The 11901-nt window shown below is 41.0% G+C and overlaps 1 protein-coding gene across 1 annotated transcript in view; it reads right to left on the bottom strand.

Annotated features, from left to right (window-relative positions):
* LAMA4 (laminin, alpha 4) overlaps positions 1-11901 on the bottom strand; it is a 147133-nt gene that overhangs the window by 67099 nt on the left and 68133 nt on the right. The window contains exons 9-11 of the mRNA XM_008583885.1: positions 8439-8550; positions 5505-5672; positions 949-1142 (exon numbers count right to left, since the gene is read on the bottom strand). Of these exons, the coding sequence (XP_008582107.1) occupies positions 949-1142; positions 5505-5672; positions 8439-8550 (474 nt within the window). The remainder of the gene's footprint in view (positions 1-948; positions 1143-5504; positions 5673-8438; positions 8551-11901) is intronic.

Raw genomic sequence — 11901 nt, 5'->3', positions numbered from 1 at the left:
TAGCTGTTTTCTATTTGTTCACATTTTTTTGACTGTAATCTTTATAAATATTTCCAATCGTGTATGTGCCATCCTATTAGAAGATCACCCCTCTCCATGGTGGTGTTTGTGAGTACATGTGTTGCTTGGAGTCGACATGTGACCACCACCAGTTTTCAGCCCTCCAGGTGTGGGCATACACAAATCCTGGCGCCACAGGATGACTGTCTTTGCAAGCCACTGCTGTGTCTGGAAATGGCAAGTCACAGCCATGTCTGAGAATTGGAAGCCATGGCCACATCTGGGCATTGCAAGCCATGGCCATGTCTGGGAATTTTAAGCCGTGGCTGTGTCTGGGAAATGCAAGCCATGGCCATGTCTGGGAAATGTAAGCCATAGCCATGTTTGGGAACTGCAAGTCATGGCCATGTCTGGGAACTGCAAGCCATGGCCGTATCTGGGAATTGCAAGCCATGGTCGCATCTGGGAATTTTTCTCACCTCTTTGTATTTGCATGGTCTTAGCTAGAATTAGTCTCCCTGTCTCCCTATCTCTGTGGCTGCTAGCCAGCCAGGTTGTGAGATTTGCTTATTGTTCCTCTCCGAAAAATACACATACCCAGAACACATGGTTCTGGTCTGCTTTGGTATTCTAGTGCTCTTAGTATAAAAAGAAGTTATGCATAAGAATAGCACATCATTTATGCACTTGCAAGAGCAACACATCTACACACATAGACCATGAACAGTTGCATTTTTATCAATGCAAGAACTAAACAATTGTCATAATTTCAACTTGATTGTAGTTACACACACATATTAGTAATTTACAGTAGCAAAATACAATTTCTAAAAATATGAGTACTTAGATATACCAATATTTTAAAAAATTTATTCCAGCTGTCCCTTCTTGGCATAACTTCACGTTGTCCACCCCTGAAATGCATTTACAGTTTAGTGTCCACTGTACCTCGTGGTCTCGTTGCCTGGATGCTGTGGCCCTGTTCATGTCTTCAGCATCCCTGACATGGTCAAGGGCCTGGTCAAGTGATTCCTGGAGGTCTGACAGCTTAGCATTGTAGTCATCCAGCTGCTCCAGGACGACAGGAAACAGAGCGCGAGTATCATTGTACAGCTGCTGCCAACTCTCAGCCTGGCTCAACACTGGGAAGAGATGCAGACAGAAACTCAGTCTGGGCTTCCCCTGTCTCCTCCCCTTCCTTCTAGCACTTAGCAAAGTTGCAAAATTGTCAGGTCATGCCTACTTTAGCAACTGAGATTGAAGCTATTGTTCACGAAAACAGCCCTCTATTTTACATTTAAAGTAAAAAATGCTATTTTTTAGGGTTTGGTTAGTTTTCTCACAAAGATTATGTTTTATGTGGAAACAATGTCATTCTACTAGGCTTATTATTATCCAGATTATTAATAATTTTGCTATGTAAAGGGGACTTGAATAGTTTTTACTATTCTTTTTGATAGTAAAATTATCTCATCAGTAATTAGGGAAAATGATGTTCATATGCACTCATTTTCTGTATTCAATTCTTTTTAGTTAGCTCCTTTAGGTCAAACCTGAACCATGATTTGGGGTGGAATAAAGATAAATGGCAATGATATGATATTCTTAAACTTGGTATGTGTCTTTTATTCTCTGCTCAAAGGCACACGTGTTCTCTAGGTGCCTTAATTCTATTTTCCTGCAGGGAATATCAGTCTGTCTTGTTGAGATTTTGTATTTTCTTTCATCACTTTGAGCAGAAAGTGGCTGACAATGTACTCACTAGGCGGAAGGAGGTTAAGTGGGCAATGGGATTGGTCCCATTTCCCCAGGGCAGTCTGTTAAATTCCAAGATAGGCAAGGAGCTGCGAGGAGGCATCTGGCTGCAGACTTTAGAGCTCCAGCTTTCCTGACTGTCAGCCTCATTGTGAGGCCTGAGATTCTTCTCTGGTTCTTGCTGTTTCTAAGGCTTCACCATTTGCAACCATAATAAACCTTTATGTCATTAATGTTCTTCTCCTATGATATCCACAATAATTGTCAGCAGAAGTTGATAGCAACAGTTGCAGGAAAATGACCTAATGCCTTTTAACCTTTTCTGTTCCATTGGTCCCTCTGCAATCTAGGGAAGCCTCAGGCCCCTTCTTATAATGTGTTTTAAAATGGATAAAATAAAACATATAGAATTTAAAAGAGACCAATATATTAAAAAACAAAAATTGGTACTATAATAGTATATGTACTTCTTCATTAATGCATGAAACAAGATCTAGAGGTCAATGTAGTAACTACCATAATTTTGAGTTACTGATGAACTGAGTGTTGTGAGGTATCAGTAATAGCTAAAATATGATAATGCAAATCTGTGATTTCTTTTGCTGATTGTATACATTAAAATGAACTCAAATTCTTTGAAACTCTTTTCATCAACAGTGGGGTCTATCTCCCCATCCCATGAATCTGGGCTGGTCTTAACCAATAGAATGGATATGACATTGTTGAGTTCCAAGTCTAGGCCTCAAGAGACCTTGGAAGGCTGCTGCCATGTGAACAAGCCTGGGCTAGCCTCCTTGAGGTAAGACCCCACGGAGGGAGAGGCCCAGCCTTCCCAGCTAGCCCCAGACTCGTGAGTGAGCTTGGCCATGCCACATGGAGCCGGGATGAGCTGTCCAGATGGAGTACTGCCTGAATTGCCAACCCATGAAATCATGAGCAAATAAATGGTTATTACTTTAAATGAATGTGTTTGGGGTAGATTGTTAAGACAGTAACTGATAACTGTTACAGTGATCAAGTAATAGATTCAATAATATTGGTGTGGTTTTCTACATTCATCATTAAAGGAAATGTCAAATTTCCATTGGAGGTTAAAGTTATGAAAAGTCATTCAAGGCCCTCGGAACATAAATATTGCTGGGCTTATAGCATTTCTGCCTTCTCAATAAAATTTCTCTTACTGTAGTTCTGGGAATTGGTTCCCCTCAGCCTTCCTTCCCCTGTTTTATACACGTTCACCAACTGCTAAGTCCCTCCTTCCTGCCCACGGGAGTAAAAGGTCTGTAGATTTCTTATGGACTCTCAGCTGTTTCCCAAGGGCTCTGTGTTGGGCCTGGATCTAAAAATCTTGGTCATGTGGTCAAGTCATCCTGATGGATTCCCTGAGGCCACATATAAATTCTAAATAGCTCTGAATATTGAAAATTGGTTGCTTTGACCCGATGTTGCCCTGCAGCTTGGCGTCCTCTCCTAAACCCACAGAGGAAGCAGACACNGTTGTGAGGTATCAGTAATAGCTAAAATATGATAATGCAAATCTGTGATTTCTTTTGCTGACTGTATACATTAAAATGAGCTCAAATTCTTTGAAATTCTTTTCATCAACAGTGGGGTCTATCTCCCCACCCCATGAATCTGGGCTGGTCTTTTTTTTTTTTTCCTTTTTTGTCTTTTTTCGTGACCGGCAACGTATCACAACCCTCAGTGTCGTGCCCGTACCGGGCCGTGACCGGCAACGGGATCGCAACCCTCGGCGTTGTGCCTGCACCTCGCTCAGCCAGTGAGCGGCCGGTCTGTATGTGGGATCCGAACCCTCGGTGGGAGCGCCACCGTGCTCTCAAGCGGCGCACTGTAGCAGTGGGCCACCGGGCCGGCCCTGGGCTGGTCTTAACCAATAGAATGGATATGACATTGTTGAGTTCCAAGTCTAGGCCTCAAGAGACCTTGGAAGGCTGCTGCCATGTGAACAAGCCTGGGCTAGCCTCCTTGAGGTACGACCCCATGGAGGGAGAGGCCCAGCCTTCCCAGCTAGCCCCAGACTCGTGAGTGAGCTTGGCCATGCCACATGGAGCCGGGATGAGCTGTCCGGATGGAGTACTGCCTGAATTGCCAACCCATGAAATCATGAGCAAATAAATGGTTATTACTTTAAATGAATGTGTTTGGGGTAGATTGTTAGACAGTAACTGATAACTGTTACAGTGATCAAGTCATAGATTCAATAATACTGGTGTGGTTTTCTGCCTACATTCATCATTAAAGGAAATGTCAAATTTCCATTGGAGGTTAAAGTCATGAAAAGTCATTCATGGCCCTCAGAACATAAATATTGCTGGGCTTATAGCATTTCTGCCTTCTCAATAAAATTTCTCTTACTGTAGTTCTGGGAATTGGTTCCCCTCGGCCTTCCTTTCCCTGTTTTATACACGTTCACCAACTGCTAAGTCCCTCCTTCCTGCCCACGGGAGTAAAAGGTCTGTAGATTTCTTATGGACTCTCAGCTGTTTCCCAAGGGCTCTGTGTTGGGCCTGGATCTAAAAATCTTGGTCATGTGGTCAAGTCATCCTGATGGATTCCCTGAGGCCACATATAAATTCTAAATAGCTCTGAATATTGAAAATTGGTTGCTTTGACCCGATGTTGCCCTGCAGCTTGGCATCCTCTCCTAAACCCACAGAGGAAGCAGACACATGCTGGGTCAGCTGTGAGTGAATACACCTACGTTCGTAGGCCTCGTCTGCTTCCTCGTCCACAAGCTCCCGCTGGNGTTGTGAGGTATCAGTAATAGCTAAAATATGATAATGCAAATCTGTGATTTCTTTTGCTGATTGTATACATTAAAATGAACTCAAATTCTTTGAAACTCTTTTCATCAACAGTGGGGTCTATCTCCCCATCCCATGAATCTGGGCTGGTCTTAACCAATAGAATGGATATGACATTGTTGAGTTCCAAGTCTAGGCCTCAAGAGACCTTGGAAGGCTGCTGCCATGTGAACAAGCCTGGGCTAGCCTCCTTGAGGTAAGACCCCACGGAGGGAGAGGCCCAGCCTTCCCAGCTAGCCCCAGACTCGTGAGTGAGCCTGGCCATGCCACATGGAGCCGGGATGAGCTGTCCAGATGGAGTACTGCCTGAATTGCCAACCCATGAAATCATGAGCAAATAAATGGTTATTACTTTAAATGAATGTGTTTGGGGTAGATTGTTAAGACAGTAACTGATAACTGTTACAGTGATCAAGTAATAGATTCAATAATATTGGTGTGGTTTTCTACATTCATCATTAAAGGAAATGTCAAATTTCCATTGGAGGTTAAAGTTATGAAAAGTCATTCAAGGCCCTCGGAACATAAATATTGCTGGGCTTATAGCATTTCTGCCTTCTCAATAAAATTTCTCTTACTGTAGTTCTGGGAATTGGTTCCCCTCAGCCTTCCTTCCCCTGTTTTATACACGTTCACCAACTGCTAAGTCCCTCCTTCCTGCCCACGGGAGTAAAAGGTCTGTAGATTTCTTATGGACTCTCAGCTGTTTCCCAAGGGCTCTGTGTTGGGCCTGGATCTAAAAATCTTGGTCATGTGGTCAAGTCATCCTGATGGATTCCCTGAGGCCACATATAAATTCTAAATAGCTCTGAATATTGAAAATTGGTTGCTTTGACCCGATGTTGCCCTGCAGCTTGGCGTCCTCTCCTAAACCCACAGAGGAAGCAGACACGTGCTGGGTCAGCTATGAGTGAATACACCTACGTTCGTAGGCCTCGTCTGCTTCCTCGTCCACAAGCTCCCGCTGGGTGAGGAATGGTTGGCGGCGTCGAATCTCCTCAAGCATCTTCTGGGCCAACACCAGCTTCTCAGAGATCTCCTCAGCACTAAGTTCCTGCTCCTGCCCATAAAAGAGCATCTTCTTGTTGATCTCTGAAAGGAAGAACATGGAGAAAGAAGGCTGTGGAAGAGATGACTACACACTTTATAACAATGTCACTGAAAACACAGGGCTGCGAGAGCCAAGGACAGGGCTGATCCTGAGACAGAAAGAGAGGCTTATTCACAGACAGCGTGCTGGCACTCATGCTGTGAATACTGGCATTGGTGTCGGAGGCCACCACATACTCCAAAGAGGAGAAAAACCTGAGGGACCCACTCTTCTCTGCTTCCTATGTGGCGTCTTCATAATGGGAATGAGCTAATACAAAGCCTGCTTTCATCTGCATCTGGTTTCCACAGTGACTCGAGAATGTTCATAGTTAAGGCACAAAAACCTGGGGTCTTGATCAACCTTTCATATAAATACTTTACTTGGAGAAAATGTTCTAAGGTATATGCTGCCATACTTATATGAGGGATACGTGAGATTAATTGTATTTTATTGTTTTATTATTAATTGTATTCTAGCCAAGGATTTGACCAAAGCTCTAAGCCAAACAGATTGATAATTGACCAATGAGTCTTCCAGATTGTTTTACAGACTAGACATAAAACAGGGGTTTGTCATAGCATGGCATGAGTTTATATTAATATTTGTTTTTTGGCAATTGCCATTTGCCTTCTGCAGCATGACTGCTTGTCAATTGGTCCATTTTGAATCTGGATGATTTTTATCCCTCTTCCATAAGTAGGATGGAGAATTTTAGCACTGGAGGAACCACTGCGGCTCAGAAAGATTAGGTGAGTTGTCTAAGCACTAGCAGAGCTGGGATAGTTTTCATCCCTCATTCCTACTACACACAATCAGAAGAAAGTTATGTAATTTCTACCTTGTTCTACTGGGAGGAAGCATTTTATCTTTCTGGCATAAATAAAATTGTGTGTCTGTGGTTTACTATGATCTATGTGGTTGCCCTGACAAGATGGGGAAACAAACACTGGTGTCACATAAATCATACCTGGATGAGGGGTTGCATTTTATATGGATAATAACTTGAAGGTCACCAGCAGTTATTTTAGAGATGGTTGGGAATAAGAAATGACACACAATTGTTGTGGTACAGCATTCTAGAATTCTGAAGGAAGGGAGACAAATGGGGGCAGAAGTTTTTAATGCTATCAATATTACTGACAGAGTTATAGGGATATTAAGATATGTTCAAAAAACATGCAGGGATTAAACATTTATTATTCAAGTAGAGTCTAAAATATTAACTCCTGAAATAAACGAAATATATTTTTTTCTCAGCTCTAGCTCTTACAATGCTGAATTTTTTTGTCATTTTGATGCAAATATGATGTTTACAATTTTAGCTTGTTTTATTTTAGCCATGTCTGGTGCAGATTAGAAAAAGGAAATATAGACAGTAGCATTTCTGCCTTTGGTTTTTGGAGACTGTTCATACATTATTTTTAAAAGGTAAAAACTGAAAGTTATTGTTTCTTATTTACTTTTTTTTTTTTTGTATTTTTTCATCCTTTCCCATGCTTAAAGAGTCAAATAAGAAGGTTCATATTCTTTCCGAAGGAAACACGTTAGAATCAAAATTTATTTGATTACAACAGCAAAAGTGAATTATTTTCTCTAAATGGCCTACTAGGGTCCCGGCATTATTTGTTACCTAAAGGGTCTTTTATTTCTTAATTGGATAAGGTCATCTAATTTTCTAGGTTCAATCTCACTTTTTGAACAAATCAATAGTAACTCTAAAATGTTATAGGAAAAGAGTAATTTTACCAGTAAATGTAAAAATAAATACATCAGATAAGAGGATGTGAAAGGGGAGTGTTTGAAATGCATGCCATTTGTTTTTATTGTATATTATAGGCACCAAAGGAAGTGTAGCAAATGATTAATCTTGGCTCTATTAATCCAAGCCCTTTGCCTGGAATATACCCTGACACCTTAGTATAAAGGTATGAATCTCCCTCTGTGGGTCTCTTTACTTTCATTGTACCCTGAGATGTACTTGGTGTTGTCATCCAGCTCTTAATATATAGTACAATAAACATTGTGGAAACACAAGTACTGGATCTGAGCAGACTCTAAACCAAGGAAATCCTCTTCATCCTAGAACAAATGAAATCTCCTGTTTTCTGTTGGTAAATTGAAGGCTGTCTTTCAGTGTGCTATTAAAAATAGTCTTCAAAATGCAGCCTGCACTTACCAGAAGTTAGAGCACAAATAAGTAAACCTCCAAGAGGTTTATTATAAAATCTGTCACAATATTTTAGGGCAAAGAAATCTCATACAGCCTCCTTCCTCCTTTTCTTCTGGACTGGAGACCTGAGCATGCTGCCTGCCTGGTCTTTGGGAAAGAGCATCACAGAAACAGCTTATGATGATTTGGATTAGCTGACAATTTATTGCCATTCTAAAGGCGATGTTTTCTCTGCAAATAACTTAGAAAAACATGCGATTCCTACTCGACTCTTGCATTTTAGACACTATAGTATGCCATTTCCTCTGCTGGAAAGGTAATCTGGAATTCCATTTCTGTGAAGTGCCTGGAAAGGGAATGATTTTGTACATTTATTGTTGAACATCAACAGATAGTAAGTAGGTATGAGTGCTCAGAAACCTTAACTAAACAAACTTGAAATGAAGACCTTATAGAAATTTAAACTTATAATACTCTGCAAGTTCCTGGCACATAGGAAGCATTTATTATAGTAAGCCATTATTGCTATTGTTAATAACAGAAAGTGTTTAGTGTTTCCTTGACACTAACCCGAACCAGTAGAGAATATATTTACCTTCGATTTTATCCCTCATGTCGTGGGCTTGCTCTACAAGCTGAGTCGCATGGTTAATGGTGTCCATGCTTTCCTTCTGAACCTGTTGTCCCCTTCTTGAGGCATGACTTCCCTACAAAGAACCCACATGAACACTAGATTAAATTTATGAGAAAGGAATGTTGTATATGTGCATGTGGGAGTGGGTAGGCATAATGTATTCCATAAACGTAAATTTTCCTGGCATGCGAATGTTCTATAACAGGTAAAATGGTTCCAGATGTCATGCATGAAAGCTGATGTGATGACCAGTTTTAGAATCACAGAATGCTATAAAATCAGATGCTATTCCTATGCCATCAGTCACAGTTCAATCCAAACCAACTTCCTTTCATATGTAATTTATCCTTTGCGTTTTTCTGTATCTCAAGATGCCGGACTAGAAAATTATCCATGTCTGCTGATCAGTTTGACATTGTGCTGACCAAACAGTTTAATGTTTCAAAGAGAAAATTGTTGAAACCTTGAAATGCTCCATAGGTGGTCCAACCACTGCTGAAACTGAACTACCACAGAGATTTAAAGGATTATGCTCACTGGGCTAAGTGCCATTTTCAGTGCTTCATTCCAAATTCCCATCAACATTGATGGCACTTGTGTACAAATAACTGCTCGAGCAGATTTGGCTCAGAGTGAATGGAGCTTTTCTCCCAGAAGCTGATTCCATCCTTTCAATTTGGGAGCTTCTGTTTCAGAGCTCTCACATAGTATTTATCAAAATTAAATCCCAACTCCAGTGTGGTTTCTGATGAAAGGGTGTGTGTGGGTGTGTATGTGTATGTGTGTGTTTCTGTGTGTGTGGTCAAGGACAGAAGCCGATCTAAGAGCACAGAAATGGTTCAAGTCCAGGACACTGTACCTCCTTTTGGCATTAGAAAGACTGATTCATGGGTTATATTTAAAGGAGAAGTTCTTCAGTCTGGCATTTGGTAAATGCCCACTTGCCTTTTCTGGTACCCTTTTGGCTCAGCTCGGTAACATAGTGCTACAAAACCTGAATGAACTGCAGGATGATGTGCTACGCAGAGCACTGGTAAACCCATTGCACAGTTTCCCCAGGGTAGGGAAGTGGCTGTGTCAAACATCTCTCCTTTCACCTAGTGTTCCACTCAGAGGATTATGACATGATTTTATCGGGAACGTTTTTACATTTCTCAGGTATAACCCAAGCAAGTGGCCTTCTAAGATGATCCAGGAAGGTAATGCAGAAATGGTATTATAGCAAACACATGCTTAGAGGCTTTTTATTGGGCAAGTCAATAATCCCGTCCATGCGGAGCAATGCTGCTGGAGTGGTGAAGCCCCTGGTGCAGAGGTAATGTGGCCATCAGTCCCTTCATCAACTGTGGGACCTCAGTATGGACTTTGCTTTCTGAGCCATTGTGTTCTTTCCTCCAATTATAGGCTTTCTCTTGGCTTGTTCTAATGCTTTCCAAAGAAACAATATTTGTGGTCATTTAAAAATTAGATGATGCAGGAAATGAAATGAATCATATTCTTGGTGTCACTCCTCCCTGCTTTTAAAAATTATGGGAGCAGGGGCCGGCCCGGTAGCGCACTGGATAGTGCGCCGCTTGGGAAGCGCGGCGGCGCTCCCGCCCGAGGGTTCGGATCCCACATACAGACCGGTTCCCGCTCACTGGCTGAGCGAGGCGCGGGGGCAACGCCGAGGGTTGCGATCCCGTTGCTGGACACGGAAAAAGACAAAAAAGACAAAAAAAAAAAAAAAAAAAAAAAAAATTATGGGAGCAAACATTTAAAACATTTTAGAATTTTTAACAAGTTGATCTTTGATCCAGTTTAAATTGAGTATATTTGCAAAGTGCAACACTCACATTATTAGCTTTGGCTTTATTCTTTAAGGGAAAGATCTACCATAATTTCTGTGTCATAAAACTTATTTTTTGATATGGAAACTGAATTGAACCAATGAAAGACAGCTGAAGGATGTCACACATGCTAGAAAACCTCCTCTTTCTGATAAACGCCAGAGGGCGCTATGAGATATATAAAATATGCATATATAAAAAGATATAAAATATATCTCTATATCTATCTATCTAATGTTCCAATCAGTGGTAAAGAGGAACATTCATTATTTTAAATTGTACAATTACTGACTATAATATATAGTGATGTCTTATTTGGATGCTTTATTTATTTTTTTGTAACTTTATTTCTGGAAGGAAAATAATGATAAAAATGATAAAACAGGTATGCCTTGCTTTAAGTAAAGCTGAAATTAAAATATTACCTCACAACCATAAACCAGAATTTTTTGATAATACAGCACATAAAAGGTAGCGTACCTAGAATACTAATTAAAATCAACCAGATTAAATAAGAATAATAACATCTAGGGTTATTATATATTTTATTGTTTAAACTGGGATGGTTTGGGGGAGTGAAAGGGAGAAATTTAGTAATCACTCTGGGACACAAGCATAAACAGGGACAGTCCTGGACAAACCAATAGTAGGGATTAGTGTGCTGCTTCAGAATCCGTGCAGTGATGTCTACTTCTCTGGTTTACCTACCTACCAAACATTACTGACTTCCAAACACCCTCCCAGCCCTGAACTGTCCTCTGAGCTGCAGACTCAAATTTCTAATTGCCCTCTGGGCATTCACACATACCTCACTCGTTAAATGTCCAGAGAATCCTTTCTGTATTTTTAGTTTTGGTCATCCATTTCTCCAAGACAGAGCTTCCTTCCTTGCTACTCCTACCTCCAATTGGTCACCCAGTCTTCTTTATTTCTCTTGCCTTCTAGCCTCTTTCTCTTCCCACTACTACAGATCATTCCCATTCCCCACCAGTCCTTTTCAAATGAAGACAAGGCAGCAATCAGCCATTCTCCTGTCTAGTCTACTGGGGCGGTCTCCTAACCGGTGCCCTGCCCTCAGTCTCCAATTGCAGTCTCTCCTTCATACTGCAGAGAAACGTTTGTGAAATGAACATCTAATCAGCTAATTGGTCTAGGCAAATACTTCAATGACTTCTGAAGTCCACAGGATGAAGTTCACATGTTCCTGGGCAAAGCTCTGCACGATCTGGCCTCTGACAACTTCTTCAGCACTATCTCCCACTCTTTTCTTTACAATTAATCTTCTGCAAGGCAAAGGCCAACGTTTCTTCTAGTCCCAATAATACACCATGTTGTTTCACATCTCTGCTCCTGTAATACTTATCCCTTGCTTGGAAGTACCTGCTGACAGAGTTCACATTTTTTCCTTAGGGTTACCCTTTGGTCTGTACTATGCTTCTCATTAAATGCTGTGTCATAATTTTTTTTTTTTTTACATATCTGTTTCTCTACTAGACTGTGAACATCTTGAGAGCAGTGCCTTACTATGTTCTTTTCAGTATCCCTGAAATAACAGTTATATATCAGGTGTTCAGTAATGCTTCTGGAATAGACAC

Source organism: Galeopterus variegatus, unplaced genomic scaffold (genome assembly GCF_000696425.1).
Source record: "Galeopterus variegatus unplaced genomic scaffold, G_variegatus-3.0.2 Scaffold3070, whole genome shotgun sequence".
NCBI lineage: Eukaryota > Metazoa > Chordata > Mammalia > Dermoptera > Cynocephalidae > Galeopterus > Galeopterus variegatus.
The sequence above is the reverse complement of the archived record's forward strand: the minus strand, read 5'-3'. Positions and strand labels throughout refer to the sequence as shown.